Source organism: Notechis scutatus, chromosome 3, assembly GCF_049901735.1.
Source record: "Notechis scutatus isolate UNSWTSFEM ecotype Mainland chromosome 3, rNotScu1.2, whole genome shotgun sequence".
Taxonomy (NCBI): domain Eukaryota; kingdom Metazoa; phylum Chordata; class Lepidosauria; order Squamata; family Elapidae; genus Notechis; species Notechis scutatus.
Window position 1 is genome coordinate 79,603,734 of NC_142011.1, and position 20,171 is coordinate 79,623,904.

The 20,171-nt window shown below is 37.3% G+C and overlaps 2 protein-coding genes across 9 annotated transcripts in view; one reads left to right on the forward strand and one right to left on the reverse strand.

Annotated features, from left to right (window-relative positions):
* The window catches only part of SPATA1 (spermatogenesis associated 1), a 32,682-nt gene extending 26,646 nt beyond the window's left edge, over window positions 1-6,036 (forward strand). For all 8 annotated transcript variants that reach the window (XM_087960549.1, XM_087960544.1, XM_087960542.1 and 5 more), the window contains one exon: window positions 2,538-6,036. In XM_087960549.1, the coding sequence (XP_087816675.1) occupies window positions 2,538-2,642 (105 nt within the window). In that variant the 3' untranslated portion in view covers window positions 2,643-6,036. The remainder of the gene's footprint in view (window positions 1-2,537) is intronic.
* Window positions 5,837-20,171, reverse strand: part of CTBS (chitobiase) — a 22,547-nt gene continuing 8,212 nt past the window's right edge. The window contains exons 4-7 of the mRNA XM_087960551.1: window positions 10,569-10,740; window positions 8,983-9,080; window positions 7,926-8,084; window positions 5,837-6,425 (exon numbers count right to left, since the gene is read on the reverse strand). Of these exons, the coding sequence (XP_087816677.1) occupies window positions 6,195-6,425; window positions 7,926-8,084; window positions 8,983-9,080; window positions 10,569-10,740 (660 nt within the window). The 3' untranslated portion in view covers window positions 5,837-6,194. The remainder of the gene's footprint in view (window positions 6,426-7,925; window positions 8,085-8,982; window positions 9,081-10,568; window positions 10,741-20,171) is intronic.

Consider the following 20,171-nt stretch of genomic DNA (forward strand, 5'->3'; position numbering starts at 1 on the left):
ACACAATTGGAAATCAAGGAAAGTAGCAGTAATTGAGACATATTTTGAGAAAGAATCATACGCTGATTTCCAAAGTGTACACGCTCCTGTTCAGTTAAGAAATCTTCATTACGGTTGGGGGGAAGGGGAAGGGTTACTTGGTTCAGAAACCCACGCAATAATATTCTTACCACAGTAAATTATCTCTATAAACCCCAAAAACTTTAACCTTAGACTTTCTATTATTGACCTCACCCCTTTCCTAAGAGGTCTGTGCACCAACGTGCCTACCATCCCTGTCCTATTGTTTCTTTTATTTTTCTTATATGTATCCATGTATTCATAACTATGTTTTTACTTATACCTATTATCTTGTAAGCAATTGACAAACCAAATAAAATAAATATTCAGAAAATTAGTTCCATTTTATCAATCGCTTGGAGTAAATGATTCTACATTTGCTTTCCTTAGTGCATATATTGAAATCAACTGGTTTGTTTTTGAACATAACACATATAGGCTTGCACTGATAATTTATGAAAGGACTATGAAAAAAAGGAGTTAAGATGGCATTGTTTGTGGCATGGGAAAATAATGCTGAAAATTGTGCATAGTCACTACTATCACTGTTTCATTCATCCACAGTAACTTTCAAAAACGTCTTGTCCCAGGGTCAGTCTATACAACTCATGTTGTATAAGGACCCTTTAAAAAGACAAATACTGCACATCATTATAGACTAGTGCACGGAGAGAGGCTTTAAAGATTGCACCAGAAACATGGAACACCAATGCCGTTCTCAATGGCCCCCATCAAACAGTTGTTAAATTAAACCTCAGTTACTAGGATTTTGAAATTTCTGATGAGTCCTGCTGATAAAATTGTGGAACATTTAAAGCCATGGGGAGATTGTCTTAATTTAAAGGATTCCATTAATCTGAAAACTAAATGTGCAAAGGAAGTGCTGCTCTAGAAGGGCAATTTCTTTTTCTGTGGTATATCTCATACTGTGAGTGTGTATAATGCCATTAAAAGGAGATGTTAAGCATAACCATTTTAATACCTTTCATATGTACATATACATAAACTGCACGGTACGTTCAGAGCATATTTGCACATAATTGTCATATAATTGGCAAATAATTTTACACTAATTGTGTTAATACTTGTTCCAATGGTCTTGAAACTATGATCTGGAAAGTTGTTATGGATTTCTCAGTAGGAAGGTGAGCGGCAATTAACAAATGACCTTAACGTTATCATTTATAAATGATAGTCCTGTTATTCAAAGCAATCTTACTGAGCTCTTCTCAGACTGACTCCTACGATTCTCATCCTCCTGAGCCAGCACAGCCAAGCAAGAAGGCCTTATGTAATAGTAAGATCTTACTTTCAAATTGCCTTTGTGCAGTGGATATACCAATGAAAGACTAAAATCAGAAGCAAAAGGCATGAGTGCTGTTGCTCTTCAGAACATCCTTCACAAACCATACTTTTTGGAAGGTTTTGCTTTATAAAGTAACAGACTAACAGAGTTGGAAAGGGACCTGGGAGGTCTTCTAGTTCAATACCCTGGCTCAGGCAGGAATCCCTATACCATTTCAGATAGATGGTTGTCCAATCTCATCTCAAAAACATCTAGTGTTGGAGTATCCACAACTTCTGGAGATAGGTCATTCCACTGATTAATTGTTCTATCAGGAAAATTTTCCTTAGTTCTAGGTTGGTTCTTTTCTTGAGTAGTTTCCACCCATTGCTTCTTGTCCTGCCCTCAAGTGCTTTGGAGAATAGCTTGACTCCCTTTTCTTTGTGGCAGCCATCAGTTGAGACTTTCAAGAAGAGATTGGATTGCCATTTGTCAGAAATGGTGTAGGGTCTCCCGCTTGGGCGGGGGGTTGGACTAGATGACCTACAAGGTCCCTTCCAACTTTGATTATCTGTATCTGTATCTAACCTCTGAGATATTGGAACACTGCTATCATGTCACCTCTAGTCCTTCTTTTCATTAAACTAGACATCCTCAATTCCATCAACCCTTCTTTGTGTTTTAGCTTCCAGTCCCTTAATCATCTTTGTTGTACTTCTCTCTACTCTTTTTAGTATCTTACACATTGATGCTACTGTACAAATTATGCAATCATAATAATTTCAGGCATTTGCTATATATAGAAAAATGATATGAATAGAAATCTGTATTGGAAAACTGTAATGCAATCTAGTGCAGTGTTTCTCAACTGGGGCAATTAGACGATGTGTGAACTTCATCCCAGAATTCCTGTCATGTCATAACAACACAACAAAAAATTTCTTTGTAATCATAATTGAATGTTTCTTCAGCCAATTTCCCATTTATGTGAAATCAAACATGATGCCTTATGTATATTAAGATCCACCATCACCTGACGCATTAACATGTCTCAAGGTGCATTGCACTATAACCAGTTAGGCTAGAAAGTTTGAAGACCAAGATTGCACTTGTTAAACCACATAAAAGTTGACTCTTATCTATAATAGTTGTAATTTAATACTTCCTGTCATAATCTTTGGATCTTTTGTAGATGAGAAAACAAGCAACTTCTGATTTACAAGCGCTGAAGGCAGAACTGGTGCATAAGAAGATTCAGTCATCTTTAAGATTTTTGTCTGGAAAGCCAATATTTTAGTTAACCTTTTCAATAAAATTCTTCAGTCTGTAGCTACTCAAAAATCTAGTTTTGATTAAATTTTAATTAAACATAACAAAGCTTGTATGCAGTGAAAAACTATTCATTGCTAAATTGGTTCTATTGCTGATGTGGCAATAGCATTGCAAACCAGCAATAACAAGCTTGGAGGGAAGAACCAAGTTGCATCCATTGCAACAGCATTGTTGATGGACGGAGAAAGCCTCACTATTACATATCTGGAAAGACCTACATCCTGAGGAATGGTGAAGAAATGCTTAGATTGATTTCAAGCCCTTATCCTCCATTGTATATCATTTCTTGGGGTAGAATGACTTTTGTCTATTTAACTGAATAATTTGCTATAACTATAGCACACCTAGGTTGGGAAGAACAATATCTAAAGATAGAATTATTAGTCAATTCTTTTTCTCATTGCAAATCTAAGGTTTTGCAAATAGTTTTGTTTACAATTCCTCGATCTCATTTCAGGTTTTTTGCTTTTTTTCTGTAAACCACATTCATTTGATAACTGTTAATTGTGACGTGTGCCAATACACTTTTATTACTGTACAAAAAACAGTAACTATATACAGTAAACATGTGTTTTCAGTTTTGGTTCCTGGTATAGCTATATGAACAAATGTTAACTACGCAGAATCTGTGAATATGGGAAGTTTACCTGGGCAAACAGAACCAGTTTCTTTCCTGTTTTTTACTGACCTTTACATATATGTTTGTGTAAGTTCTTGTTATCCTGCAAAGTGGTAAGGGTGGGATCATGAACTTTTAATATATGTAGCAAAATTCTATTTGGATTCTTGAAAAGCCACATTTAATTTCCTCCCTCCAGATTCAATTTTGGTATAGAGAAGATCGATTGCTTTTATCTCAAAATACAAAACATTTTTTCTTTCTGTGTTCTCAAGCTTAAAGGCACTTTCAGGCAATCAAGACTTGTCAGTTTCCAGCTACTATAAAATGAAGCCAAAGAAATGAATGGGTTTTTTTCTTAGTTATATTTTAATATAAAATGTTTTGAAATATAAGTAGGTCTATATTTTTGCCTGTAGCAGAAAAATTAGGGCTTTCCCTTGATGTTTCCAAACTGACCTAATAAATGTGTGTTCTAGTTTCAAGAATTTTACTAACCTTGAATTAACAAAATTCTATCCTCCTGCACAGATTTGTAAAATTAATGGCTAATACATAATCATTACATCATTAAAGTCATGTAGGAACAAGTTTACCTAAAGGAGGCTAAATGATAAACTAGTGGTAAACATATTTCTGGGAAGGAGGGAGGGAGGAATATGGGCCAGTGAGCTCTCAAAAGCTTTGCAGAAACTCTTCCAAAACACAAGAAGATCATTGACACACCCTCTGCCTAATTCACTGTAAAGTGGTATAACTGAGTGCATGTGAGAATAGATAAAAATATCATCCAATGCAAATGTCCTTGTAACAGCAGCACTGCTGCTTTGAACTTCTTAGTGATTATAACAATACCAGAAAAGAGCATATTGAAAAGATACAAAAACTGCTATACATTGTATCACAAATGGTCTAGGTTTTGTGTTATCAGAATTGTCATTGGGGAGGCATTTTGTTCACATAGATGTGTGGAAATGCTTTCATGTTCTTTATGACAAAGAGATGAAAGATTGTATGAAGCAGATAGTATGAACTAGCCTATACATATTCCTTGGCTCCAGAATCTGTTGTGGTTGTTCCTTGTTAGCAAGTGTTTTTTCCTTTGGAAAGACTGAAACAAGATCAATTTTACAAGGACAAGCAATCTAAAGATATATTTAATAGCTTGCTTTAAAAATAGGCACTCAGATTTGGGGCTTTTTCTTGTCCTTAGAGAACGAGTTTCTGGAATGCAAATATCATTCTGGTAAACCTAGACAAGCTCTTTCTTCAAGTTCTTCAGCCTGAAAGACAAGCTGTAAACCTATCCTTACACCAAGGAATTAGGCGCCAATATGCTATTGATAGAAAAGTACTAATTACTTTGAGCAAAAGAAGGTAAGAAAGAGGATATTAAAATTTTATAACACTTCCTAGAGGAACTTGACTTTTACATTCCAAACAATTCTGGTATATATTAAATTTTAAAATGAATAAATCCTTTCAATGGGGGATTTCTTATTGAAGGTTGATGATCTATAACATTGTGGGGGAATGTTTATTTTCATCTTAAATTATGAAGGTAATGAAAGACTAGTCTGCTATAGTAGTGAAAGACTCTAACCAGAAAGACAAGTTCAAGCCCACCCTCAGCCCCGGAAGATTAAAGACAGAGATATGAATAAACATAAAGATTTGGAAATACCCAAGGGCAGTTCCTATAAAATTAATTTTATTCTAGCAGTCAGCATGTAGGCAGCTGCATTCTTGACCAACTGAAGCCTCAGGGCAGTCCCATACAAAGCAAATTGCAGAAATCCAGGCATGAGATAATTTGTCACTGTCTTCTGTAAAGCCATAAGCTCCACCTGCTATACAAGGGGTCACAAATTCAAAAAGAGAACTTGATGACCTCTTTCAGGGGTAATATAACTGTTCAGAGCTAAAGATGGAGAGAACCAGTAAAGAAACTCTCAATACATTAAAATATTTGAAAGGCCAAATCATCATTTTTAAAAAAAACCAAATCTGAAATTTTAATTTTCTTTTAAAAATGTTTACACGTTCTTGTTTAAGTATTTATATAAATTTTAAAGAAACTGAATTTTCTTTCAAACTATGAACAGTTTGATTTTTGATTCTTATGCTAGAGTAAACCGACAGAAATTATTTGCCTCCTTAAAGGCAAAAGAATGTAAGTGCAATGTATATTGTCTGTAAGAGAAACAACCAATTCAACTTTAAAATGAAAGCTGTAAATATAAAATGTACAAACTAATATTGGTATTTCCACTTTGAGTAACTTTACAACCATCTATATGTAAATTTCATACTACTATGATTCTATTTTCACTGGAATTCCTCTAAATATGTTCATAGTGCTTCGGGTCAGTTTAGTATCATTATTGAGAAACTACCTACAACTCAACATATATTGTTTTTTAAATAATAATTGCCATTTTCAATTGCCACAATTACTAGGGATTGATTCTGGAAAACAATTATACATAATCTGAAAAATTAAAGCAGCTACAAAAAAAAGTTATTCTACTTCACTAGAGCAACATATTCTGAACCAAACTAAATTAAAAACTGTTCATCGATGCAACCATTTTTCACTCTCTTCTCTTCCCCTCCAGTTATTGATTTTATCAGTCATAAGCAAAAAGCTTTTATGTAATTATAAAAAAGACTTTATTTGCTGTATTTATGACATGTATTTTCCCTTTCCTTTCCTAAAATTAAAGGACAATGTTAGAATAATTGATGTAAATTCTGTTTCTTATGGAGAAATACATAAAATACCTTAACCCTGAGAAACATGGCATGTATCTCATAATGGAACAAGGTAAATGAACAGCAAGTAGCCTTCACAGCATTTTACTGCATTATGCTGTACCCATTAAAAAACTTAATTAATCATTCACTGTTGTCTGAATTCAAGTCTGGCTCTTGCATAAATTTTGCGCCTTTCAAGGCTTTCCACATTGCTTCCCTTTGCTGTTGAGCTGCAATGCTTGCCGAGTAATCCAGGCAATTTGCATTCCACATCCCAATGCCCCTCAGACCACGTTCTTTCACATAGGCTGCTTTCAGAGAAATACTCTTGGCGTTGTCAAACCACAGTTGATGAAAAGCACCATTTGAGTCCTATAAAAAGCCAAAAGAAAGAGAATGTGTAATCCAGGTCAAGAAATGCCACTTTGGGACATATTCCACCAAATATACTAAAATGGAGTTGATAGGGCTACTGTCTCACACAGTTTTACTCAAGAATTCTGCAAGATAAGCCAGGCTAAGCAAAAAAGAGCTTTCAGACACGTTTCTATCATGAAATTAATGGATTCTGCCTTAGGCATGAAAGCTGGTAAGTCACTTACTCTCTCACAGCCCAGTCCAATTCACAGGGTTAAGAGAAATAGGAGGAGGAAGGAGAGTTTGCCAGCTTAAATTATTTGTGAAAAATAAAGCTTTCTTGGGAAGGGAATATCTTTCATTTTTAATATTCCTATAAAAAGAGAGAATTGCTACACAATGTCTTGATTATAGTGACACAGATTCATCCAATCATTTTATTCAACACTTTTATACTGGATCACTTTCCATCAGTCTGATTTTGCTCTCTATAAAATGAAAATAATAGGCATCTTCATAGTTTCATTTTGAAGGCAGGCTGAATAAAAACTATTGTATAAAGAACTTTCTGAAATTATACAATACATTAATGATTAAACAATCTATGAACAATAGCTTCAGTTTATAGTCTGAAGAACAAGATAATTTTTAATGAACTCGCATAATGTAATTTATACATTTCCCAGTTAACCAATTCACTCAGCCAAGCATATGGACCTGAATGTGTCTTTGAACAGGATGCACTAATACTTCTTTCACTAATAACTCTAGCTCCTTTAGTTAAGGCCACTGATAAAATTGGCTGTAAGACAGGGGTGGGATGCTACCGGTTCTGCCCGGCTCTATAGAACCAGTAGCTTTAAAGAACAGCAGACACCAAATCGGTTGTGTGTTTGCTGCTGTTTGGCCCACCCGGGCTCTTTCCTGTCCTTTATTTCCTCCTTTTTCAACCTCAGCTGCTTTGTGCAGCACAGCGGAGGTTGAAAAAGCAGGAAAAAAGTGGCTTTTCAAATGCTGCGCACCTACACGCAGTCCTTTTCAGCTGTCTGGGCAGCACAGCTTAAGATTTTTACACATGCACGTAGTCATCAAACCAGTAGTAACACCGGTTGAATCCCACCCCTGCTACATTTTAGGAATTAAAATGTAATTATACTAGAGACTGTGGAGATCTTGGCATGACTATATTTGTCTCCTTCATGTTTTTTTAATTAAAAATTATCCATTTCTTATCCTCTACATTCCATCATTCTTTCCTGAGTTGTAATCTATTGTTCACAATTCTTACCTAACCTTTCCTTTTGTGTGTGTGTGTGTGTGTGTGTGTGTGTGTATAAAAGCCATAAGACTAGTGGGAATTTTAAAATCTAAATAGAAAACTTGCAGTGTACAAAAGAAAGTCAGCTGCAGCAGGGAAAATACATTAAATTTTGTACTGATATATTTTTGTTGTTTAATGCCTTTTACAAATATGCATTTTCCGTGGAATGCAAAGGAATCTTTAGAACAACTTACCTTGTACTCTAAAAAAGGAGCTTTTTGTTCCTCATCCCACAGGATGCCAGAAGTAGAAGTCTTCTCCAATGTCATGATGATTCTATATGGGGTTTGTCTTATGACATTATTGCACAGAGCCCCTGGGAAAACTTTCTTTGCAAGGAAGCAAACGTGATCCTGGAAAAAAAAAGGGTAATTTCCATTATGTAGCTATGGTAAAATTCAAAAGGGTTCTGTTATTCATACACACCTTCATTTCTCAAATAAGGGGCACTGCAAACCTTCTCTTTATAAATTCTTATTTGTCTCATGCAGGAGAAAATCTCAGTTTCCAAAATTAGGTGATTAAGTTTGGGTGCATTATTATAAAAGACAGGGATTTTGAAGAATAATCATAATTTAAGACAAGGGAACTTCAGGCCTTTCAATGTTACCTCAGAATGGGTTTTACTGATTCCAAAACCACATGCTTCAGACTGCAACCTAAGCAGAGTTTCAAACATTGATGAGGTTCCTTCAGTCACTTTAGCCTTTTATTCGGCAGTGTTTGAATCATTTCTATGGGGGCATTTATGCTGCCTGAATGTGGATATAGCCAGCGTCACTGGGATTTTCCTCTTATTTTCTCCAGAAGAAAATCCATGTCATTTTAGATCAGTATTTTTCAAACTTGGCAACTTTAAGATGTGTGTATTTTAACTCCCAGAATTCCCTAGCCAGCTGGGAGCTGAAGTCCACACATCTCATTTTACAGGATTTCTTTCTTTTAGCGGTGGCCCTTTTTGTTGAATATATAATAGGAAGAAAAAAAATCCATGCCACTCTCCTAACAATTCTTCTTTCTTTTAAGATTTTATTTCTCTTTCCCACTCCACCCCACTGGTTAATTCTGGAGCCATTCTCTTGTGGTTTTCTGCTTAAATACAACAGCTCTTTTAAGAAAATTTTAGAGTGAGAGAAACTAAAGCAAATACTTTAATAAATGACCAACTGGTTATTAACATTGTTTGACTTAATAGTCCTGGGGTGAAATTCATGCCCACAAAACCATAAAAATGAACTGTTTTTCTCCTACCTTATGTAAATTTGAGCATATATAATCATAGCCGAACCATGGCACACCCATCACCAGTTTCTTTGGATTAATACCCATGCGAATATACTGGTAATAACCTGATTTAATATATAAATGTATTCAGGTATCTGCATTTGTAATATCAACAAGACAAAAAAGTCATTAAAATAGACATTTAAAGTAAAACTAAACCAACAGGATTTTTTCATATATCATTTTGTTCTTGAATTTCACATTTAATGTATATAATTTATTTATGTTTATATTTATTCATGGAGAAAAGAGATGTTAATAGATTTAAAGATGTCAGAGAATGATTGTACACAATTAAGATTCCTATTAATCCATTTGCTAAACTCTGGCCTCCCAACTCTTATAAAAGAATGATTGTAGTACTTTGCATTCTACAAACAAGAAAATTAAAAACAGGTAAGTTCGTTTTGATTTTCAAAAAGGCTTTGACAAAATTCCTCACCAAGACTCTTTAACAAATTAGCAGAAGATAAAAATTCCTCTTCAACTGATAATAATTATCTAAAGGACAGGAATTTGAAAATCAATTCTCACAGGAAAGGGGTAAAAACATTCAGGTCCCCCAAATCACAACTGATTGTCCTATGAGATATGATGTGATTTTTCATTTTTTCATGCCCTCCCTGCCCAAAGCATTAGCTGGGCTTTTGTTAATGGAACACCTGCCACAACCAGCTAAATTCTTGTATTAAGAGAGGAAGAGAAGGCATAAGCCACTCCTGAGTTGATACTAATCAACCGGAAACTTGAAGTATACAAAGTGGGATTAGTGGAAAATTTGGGAGAGCTGGAATTCTTGAAACTTAGGAAAGCTAAAACTGTTTGTAATCTAGTATATATCTTGGATTTCAAAATCATAGAAAAGATAAGCACGATTTGTTCAGAGTTTTGCAGCGTAAATTTAGCACCAGAAAAGTAAACACAGATGCCTGAGGCATCATTTAACTTCTTTATAAAGATATGAAGTAAATTTTACAAACCAGTTGTAGATTACTCCAATGGAGCAAACTCAAACAGAAGTAGATATGTTACAAGTTCAAAGCTTCAGCAGCAACTCAGGAGCTCAGAAACAGATATCAGTTTCACTTTAGTTCAGCAGGTAAGCAAGATACACAGCAGAGGAGAGAAGCAGTTTCATTTTCAAACTCAGAGCTCAACAGCCATGTTTTAGGATTGTCCACCAATACTCACCACCCTTTTCCCCCCCTAATGCCTTCTGCCATGAAATCGTGTCAAGATATATTCATGAACTGGAATAGAGGATGGTAACAAAGTCAGCCGATGAGTAGGCATAGCAACTAAATCAGCCAATGAGGACTGTTTGGAAACTGAAACTAGAAATAGCCTAGGCTGGAAACTGAAACTAGAAGTAGCCTAGGTTTTGGAGTATAGTGTGATCCAAGCTTGGAAACTGGTTGCAGAAAGTTTGTTGGACTAAGGGCTGATTTTGACTCAATCCATTATGGCATCTTATACGAAGACCCAGTCTTTATATTTTTTCCTGAACTAAAGAAGCTAATTATACTTTATATTTTGAAGAAGCTGATTCCTACCCAATAAAGTTTGTTTGTAAGGGGCATTGGCCCCTGCTATGCAGTTGGACCACAATGGACTCTGTTCATCATAAGACATCACAAACACAAAATCACAGGAGTCAGCAATCCCAGTATAGTTGTAACATCTCCTATCTATACATTCAGGAGACCAAGGCACATCAAAAGTTACCTGCAGAGAACGAAAAGCACAACATGGGCGCAGTTTTGTCTTTAAAAAAGCACAAGCAGTACATCTCTTTTCCTTGCTAATCATTTCTAATGTATACAAAGAAGAAAGGGTTAGATAAAATTTCCTTTCAGTCAAGTTTGCCTCTTGATAAACAACTATAAACACTAATCAGATTTGCTTAACGACTGCATGATTCACTTAACCGCAGTGATTCACTTAGCAACCATGGCAAAAAAAAGAGCATAAAATCGGGCACAACACAGCTGACAGCCGCCTTGCTTAGTAATGGAAATTCCAATCCCAGTTAGGGTTGCAAGTTGTATTTTAAAAAGAATAAAGACGGGCTATTTCTTTTGGAAACATTTTGTGATAAAATTCTGTTTTATAGCACATAGAATATAAGTGTTTTTTTTTAACTTTGAAGAGTTCAAAAATGTATATCCAATTAAACCTCATAGACTCTCCATCTGCAACCTGTATTTCACAGAATATGTGGCTGTCTCATTTATCACACCCTGCTCTTTGAAAAATCAGTTCTTTATAGTTGGTATACTGTCTATTTGGGTTTCCCCCCCACAAGATTGCTATACAGATTTGACTGTGAATAAGCATCCTTTACACAGGTTTATATGTAAAGCTTGCAAACCTTCTGATTAGGTTTGATTTTTATGTATATTTTATGAACTTTGGAGGGGGGGAAAACAAGTGATAAACACGGGCTAAAGAGAACAAACCCTCAAACCTATCTGATTCAAAGGCTCACTAGTGAGTTCAACAGTCAGTTTCTCTCAACCGAATCTGTTTTATAAGAGTGTAGGAATGAAAATCAAGGAAACTTCAGTTTATTTGTAAGTTCTACCATACATTCACAAATCCAATAATAAATCAAGAATCACGTATGGATTATAACCTACATCAATTACACTGCTTTTGGTCCTGTGGACATCTGCTCCCTGTTAATCTTCCAACTTGTATTTCCCAACCCAGCACAAAGAGAAACCTTAGTTGTCTTAAGTTGGGAGCCATACAAAATGATAAAAACAATGGGGGGGAAGATGCAAGGTTAAAAAAGCATTAGGGATAGATTGTTGTGGCATGGCTCAACAAAATCTAAATGCATCTCATACGTTCAGTGGAAGCTAAGCTGCCCTATAATTTTAGTAAATCTTATAACTGAAACTCTTTTTAATACCGTGGTAGTAATCTAACTAATCTGTTCTAGAATTATTGTATCAAAGTGTTTGAGAATAAAACTATTCCCCAATCTGGAAAATCTGTAACCAAGTGGAACAAATCCTAAAATTCCTTAATCCACACCAGTTTCTCAAGCCTAGTAACTTTAAGATACAGATACAGATAATCAGAGTTGGAAGGGACCTTGTAAGTCATCTGGTCCAACCCGCCGCCCAAGCGGGAGACCCTACACCATTTCTGACAAATGGCAGTCCAATCTCTTCTTGAAAGTCTCAACTGATGGTGCTCCCACAACTTCCGAGGGCAAGCTGTTCCATTGGTTGATTGTTCTGTCAGAAAGTTTCTCCTTGTTTCCAGGTTAAATCTCTCCTTGTTCAGTTTCCATCCATTATTCCTTGTCTGGCCTACAGGCGCTTTAGAAAATAACTTGACCCCTTCCTCCCTGTGACAGCCCCTCAAATATTGGAAGACCGCTATCATGTCTCCCCTGGTCCTTCTCTTCACTAGATTAGCCATGCCCAGTTCCTGCAACCGTTCATTGTATGTTTTAGCCTCCAGTCCCCTAATCATCCTGGTTGCTCTTCTCTGTACTTTTTCTAGAGTCTCAACATCTTTTTTATAATGCGGTGACCAAAATTGGATGCAGTACTCTAGGTGTGGTCTTACTAAGGCTTTATAGAGTGGTATTAGTACTTCTCTTGATCTTGACTGTATCCCTCTGTTAATACAATTTAGGATTGCATTAGCTTTTTTGGCGGCTGTTGCACACTGCTGGCTCATATTTAGCTGCTTGTCCACTAAGACTCCAAGATCCCTCTCACAGTTACTGCTATTGAGCCTGGTTTCACCCAGTCTTTATGTGTACTTTTGATATATATTTTTTTGCCTAAGTGTAGGACTTTACTTTTCTCTATACTGAATTTCATTTTATTAGATATGGCCCAGTGTTCTAGTCTGTCAAGATCCATCTGGATCTTGAGCCTACCTTCTTGGGTGTTAGCTATTCCTGCCAGCTTAGTATCAACTGCAAATTTGGTAAGTTCCCCTTCTATTCCCTCATCTAAGTCGTTAATGAAGATATTGAAGAGTACTGGAACCTTGTGAGACCCCACTGCTTACTTCTCTCCATGTAGACTTAGACCCATTAAGGACTACTCGTTGAGTACGGTTTGCCAGCCAGTTGCGAATCCATCTAGTGGTGGTGCTATCTATTCCACTTTTTTCTAGCTTACTAAGGAGTAGATTGTGGTCTACTTTATCGATTGCCTTGCTGAAATCTAAATATATTATGTCCACAGTATTTTGCTGATCTACTAATTTAATCACTGTGTTGAAGAATGAAATAAGATCGGTTTGCATTATCTGTTTTTAACAAACCCGTGCTGACTGCTAGTTATTACTTTAACGTGTGGACTTCAACTGGAGTTTTGGGAGTTGAAGTCCACACATCTTAAAGTTACTAAAGCTGAAAAAGACTGGTTCGCACAGTCATTACTGAGGATTCTGTGAACACTAAAATGCACACACCTGGCACACACACTGAGTAACAGAGCTGAGTAACAGGGATTTAATTAGTAAACTCCAAAGAAGTATACTCCTTTGAGTATGAGTCAAGGTGTGCTGGAACAATTTCATGTCTTCCATAGTTTATTGCAAAATGCGCAGTTGCCTAAAATGTAGTTAAAACAAATCTAAACATATTTGATTAAGCTACATAATAGCTTAATGTATGCTTTGAAAATGATTGGAAGAGATACCTTAGAACAGGGGTGTCCAACCTTTCACCTTCCCTGGGCCACATTAGAAGATGAAAATTTAGTTTGGGCCGCACATAATTAAATTAAATAATAAATTAAATTAAATAATAAATTAAATTAAATAATAAATTAAATTAAATATTAAATTAAATTAAATTAAATTAAATTATTATTTATTATTAATTATTTATTAAAAATTATTTATTTTTTATTTTATAATTTTCCAGCCAAATTTTACGGGGTGGGGGGAGGGGGAAGAAAGCTCGCCCACCTCGTGCCTACCTCTCCTCCTGCAAATTATTTATTTTTTATTAATTTTCCAGACAAATTTTGCGGGGTGGGGGGGAGGGGGGGAAGAAAGCTCGCCCGCCTCACGCCTACCTCTCCTCAGCAGGAGGTGGCGGGGCAGGACTTTTGGGCTGCGGCTGCCCGCCTTTTCTGTTGCTCGCCTCGCCCCGCCTCGCGCCTGCCTCTCCTCCTCCTCCTCGCTGGATCTTTCATGAAGGTTGGGGTGGGCCTTGGGCCGCATTACGAGGCGACCTGGGCCGCATGCGGCCCATGGGCCGCGGGTTGGACAAGCCTGCCTTAGAATATTCAAAGTGCAGGCACAGCACTTCCTTAAAGTAGCTGCATCTGGGGGGATGTTTGGTTCTGACCCATGTTGTTATTTTTCAAAACTTGTACAGCTCTGCTGTATAATATGAAGAAACTTTGAATTATATATCCTTTACATTAACATTGTTCATTTGATTTGGGAATTTGAATGTACTTGTGTTTCCCCAAAAATAAGACCAGATCTTATTTTCTTTGGGGCGGTATTTTTCCCATGTACTGTACAAGAGGCCCACTTCTGCTTGCTGACGGTGGGGCAGGAGGCCGCACAGCATTCCAGTGCCCCATGCGCCCTGCACCAGCTTCCCTCAGAGCCCTGGCACCTAGGCCATCCAGGCCCTACACCTGACTCGCCTTGTGGCCATGGTACCAGCACACAGCTCAGTCTCCTGCTCTGTTGCAGCCGTGAGCAAGCAGAAGTGGCCCGGCGGCCAGGTGGGCTCCTGCTGCACATGGCTGCTGGTGCTGCTGCCACGAGGCAGGTGTCAGAGCATAGATAGCCTGATTGCAGAGGCCCTGAGGTAAGCCAATGCAGAGCACGTGGGATAGCTTCACCACCTTGCCTAGTGGCCGCAGCACTGTGAGCAACCAGACGAAATGGGAAGGTGGCCCAGCTGCACGGGCTTTTAAGTAGGGCTTATTTTTGGGGGTAGGGCTTATATCGCATGTGTAAAAATGTCTTATTTTCAGGATAGGTCTTATTTTCGGGGAAATGGGGTGTTAGTATAGTTCGCAATGAGTGATAAATGTTAAAAAAAAATATATCCAAAGCAATAATTTGACCAGAAAAGACTATGGCATATATTTTTCAACCATAATCTTATTATCAGTGCAATTAAGGAAGCTGAGAATCTAATTTTGCATTCTGCTCCACACCAGCTCTATTTTCTATGCTGCTCAAATTCAAAGGCAGACAATTTTAAGTCTGTTAATTTCAAGGTACCAAGGTACCTTCAGGGTAAATTTCAGGCAGTTTATATGGAAATTTTAAAAATAAATTATATGTATTTGTTATCCTTTAAATACAATCCTTGGTTTGGTTAAGAGCACTCAGTGGCATTAATATTTGATTGGTACAGAAAAGCTATATTGTAATCTTTAGTTGCCACATAGTCCTTCATTAACATAGTTGAGCCTCATCGTTGAGCCTCTAATTACAATTATAAATCACTCCAGTCATACAATGAGGCATCATGCAATTTTTTGCTGTGGTTGCTAAGCAAATCCATTTTATACAAGAGGTTTTTTTTTTGCTGGAAATCAGAAGTAAACCAGCAAAAAAAAACTGTCAAAAACCATAGTCACATGACTGTGAGAATTGCTAATAGCCATAAAAGTAAGCCAATTGCCAAGCCTCCAAAATGACTGTGGGGGAATGCAGCCATCATAACTTTGAAATCAGGTCAGAAAAAAGCTTTGGGGGGAATCTGTTATAATTTTGAATGATCATTCAATGAACAGTCATATGTTGAGGACTACCTGTATGTGAATTTATTGGATTCCATTCTCACAACATGATGCATTAGCACTGAATAGCCAAAAAAAGCAAACTATAGAATGCTGTTCCAAATTAGAAGAAAGGGACAGGCTTAATATATATCTCAACTGTATCTTTCAAATGCCGTGTAAAATATTCTTTTTCCCTTATATTTTTAGTGAAAACAGGGCTATTTACATTGTTTTCCTGCTACTGGCTTAATTTTAATTTTATGACTATTTGTAAAATGTCTTGTATGTAATTACAAAGGGTAGAATATTTCATTCTGAAAATTAAAATCCAGATTCCTGTGGCCTCCCAAAATATAATTATTTTGTTTTATTGTGACCTTTCCATTCTTCATCATGGCTCAATTAAAATGCTCTCCTTCTATCAATGAGCCAGCCGAAAACTAAACCAGAACAGATTGTACTGTTCCTATTACAATCCCAATTCCTTTGTTCTGGGTTGCAATTATTAGGTGGATGTCTACATTTCTCACATATCACTGGTCTCTACCCTCCCACCTTTCCCAAACCAGCAGAAAATTCATCTGTCAATCACAACACAATTGTGATTGTTGATGGTTTTCACTGATAGTTAAGCCATGCTTTCAAGTTTAGCCATCAGTCAAAACTTGCTTTGGCTTTATCTGCCTCCTTTTTCTTGTGTAACAACTGACCAGGCAGGAAGAAGGGAGACCTTTATCCAACAGGCAATCTCCAGTTTAGAGGCCTGGATCATAAGAACCCAAGCGGTGCCCTGCTGGATGGGACCCTAGGCTCATCTTGTCCAGCAGTCTATTGTCACAGTGGTCAACTAACTGCACATGAAACCCACTAGTCTGCCAGCAGCTGGCTGTCTCACAATTATACTGCCATCAAAGCTAGTAGCCATGCATCACCACCATTTCCTGGAATTGATTTGATCCTTTCTTGAAACCAGCTAAAGCTGTTATCCAGCAGCACATCTCATGATTAACAATGAGCATGGTTGGAATAGTTCCAATAGCAGCTGCTAGTGTGGGATTTAAGATAGAATTGCGGCCATGTTTAAAATTCCAAACAATGACTAATAGGTTCAATGGGTAGATTGTACTAAGAAGCTATGGCTGTTCTTGAGCCAGTGATCAGTTTGGAATTAGGCAAGTATAGGGAGAGAGACAGGTTTGAAAGAACCAAGCTCTTTTGCTGCTGAAAGCAGGACAGAGACCAATGCTTGACACAGATGAAATGTCCTTACTCCAGTCTGAAGTGGCCCACTTTGAGTATTGAGACACTAGAAATGCCAAAAATATCTTTTAAAAAATAGTATCTTTCAAAAGATTCATGTATATTCACTTGAAGATGAAGGGGAATGTCAGGGCAACATAGTGAAAAAAAGAAATTCCCATGCTGTAGTTAGGTGTCAGTGAACAAAAGCCCTTAGTTGTGTTGATACTTGATTTGACAATATATTTGCATCAACAAATATGCAGCACTAAAATGTGTGCTATAATAGTAAATACTGTCAAAAGAAATTCACGTGTTAAGACTGAGGGCTGACTAAATGGAGAATTTAATGTAAACCATAATCTTTCCTTCTAGTTTACCTGAGAACCAGGAATTTCTTTGTGAAAAACTTCTGTTGTTTCTTTAACTAAAGCAGTTAATGCATAATATTCAGCTGAGGATTTTTTAACTGTTTGTTCAATGTCTATATTGATTCCATCCATGTATTGCTTTTTAGCCAGGCCAATATTTTGTTTTATCCAGGCTATTCGAACAGCAGGTTTTAAAATTTTCTTCACAGATATATTTCCTAAACAATACATAACAATTAGCTGGCATTAGGTTTGCACCACTGAAAGAAATTTTAAAAGGAGATCACCCAGGAAGGGGTGGGGGGAAGGGACAGAGAACAGACATGGACTGTGAGTTTTAGATTACAGCTATATTAATTCAGTTCCATTTCTCCCTAAATGAATTATCTGGAATTGTTTTTCTGGGGCAAAGTATGGAAAAATGATTCAAAATAAAATATACAGTTTGTACTACAACTATAATCAACATTGATGTTCCAAATAGTAACACTCATTACCATATGCATATCACCAATAGCCATGTACATTTAATTCATTTAAAATTAACACTGATTAATTGTTCTTACTGTCAGAATTTCTCCTTACTTCTAGGTTGTACCTCTCTTGGACAAGCTTCCACCCACTACTTCTTCTCCTGCCCTGTGGCATCCTAGAGAATAAGTCAATCTCTTCTTCTTTGTGATAGCTCATCAAGTACTGGGAGATAGTTATCATGTCCACCCTGATCCTTCTCTTCGATAGGCAAAATATGCCTAGGTTTCAACCCATTCATCATACAATTTAACCTCCATACCCTTTATCACCTTTGTTTCTCTTCTCTGAACACTTTTCAGAATCTCAGTATCTTTTTTGTATATGATGACAGAAATGGATACAGTATTCCAAATGTGGTCTCACTTCAGCTGTGTTTTGAACTATCATGTGAGGCGGAGCAGTTTAATATTATTTATGAACAGACTGGCTTGGTGACAACCAACCCAAAATGACATCTGTTTGACAAAACTTACTCAAAAACTAGTGAGATGTTTTTCTATTTAAAATAGATTCCTAAGGTATTTCAGTCAATATATCTTCCATTTATTGGGGTTTTTTTTTCACATAATGAAGAACATGAGCTATCTAGAAACTGATGGCAGTCACTATAAACTTGTAATAAGTATAACATCATTTTTGAATAATTACTATGCACATGTCCAAGGAATTGAATAATTATGTAGAGTTGAATAATTATGTAGAGTTTGAATAATTATGCACATGTCCAAGGAATAAACTTAATTGACTTCAGAAGCCTACAGCTTCTGCATAAAACAAACCTTTTAAAACAACCCTGGATCTTTTTGAATGAGCATAACATATAAGCTCCGGGTCATGGTCTCCAAAAGTTGCCACTGTTGTAATTTGTGTCCAGTCATAAAATTTCCAGGTCTTCCCACCAACATCAAATACAAAGACCTAGAAAGGCACAGCAAAAAAATAATCTCCCTTTCCTTAATCTTGACATGTTAATTTTTTAACATTAGAATTAGATCTGGTAGGGCAGGCATATTCCTTAATTAATGCATTCCATAATAAACAATCTTGATCAAATATAAAACTGCATTTTTCAATTCATAAAATATAGAGTGGCAACTTTTAAAATGGCTTTTAGTTGCTCATAACAAAGATTCTAAGATATGTTTAGTTTGACTTCTTTTGCCACAATTGTGCCACCACACCAGCATTTTATTATAAGAGGCTTTATCCACTTAAAAAGTGGAATATATGAGTTGTACCATCATTAAGATTGCCTCTATCCTCCATTCCTCACCAACAAGGCCCTTATACCTTCCATAATCTATCAGTCCTAAATGAGGTAAGAGAGCTGCAATCCCTAATTTTGAATACAGATTTCAGATTCAGTCCTTTGCCAGTTTTCAAGTATGGAACTTTTTCACCTGCCCAAATTCCAGAGATTTAGCACTGGTCGCCCTGAAATATATAACCCGAACTCTACATAAACACATTATTTAGCTTCAAACAATGTCCGGAACCACGTAGCCATCAAATAAGTCAGGCTCCAATGATTCACTAAGCCACAACACAAAATACCTCACCAGGTTTAATGCCAACAAAGCTCAGCAGATTGCTGTGCTAGATCCTCAAGTAACTTTACCCACGTTGTTCAGAACACCCCGAGCTACTATGCCCCTACTTCAAAGGACAGGGAGACAAAGCAGTCGCGGGGGTCTCCGCTGATGCACTTTGGCCTTTTTTTAAGGGACCGCTCAGAAACATCAAGTGGAGTGCAAGGCAACCTATTTAGAGAGCTTAAGAAAGAAGGAAGACCGGACAGCACCGATCGCAGTAACACGTGTCTCTCCACCCCTGCCCCGTTTGAGAAGAGCGCGCCGCCTGCGCACCTCGAAGTCGCGCTGACTCGAGATAGGTTTGCAAAGGGCAGGTTGCTCGCACGGGCACGCGCTGGAGCCCAAGAGCCAATGGCGGAGGAGGAGCGCGAGGCAGGGGAGCGCGCCCCCGCCGCCTAGCAACCGCTTCATCGGAGATTTTCCCGCTTGGAATCGGTGTCCTTAGTTACGGTGGTTATTCTTGTCCTCCCCACCCCGCCCACCATCCCCACCTCTGAAATCAGCTAGGGAAAGTGGGATGGGCCAATTCGCTTCGAGCGTTTGAGAATCCTGCATTGATTCCCCCCCCCACACACACTTTTTTAATCCCCGCTTGAAAAGAGTAAAAGTGATAAATGCTCACAAGTAACAAAGGCGCCTGGGCTTTAATGTATTGTTAACCAAATAACCTTGGGGTTCATAGT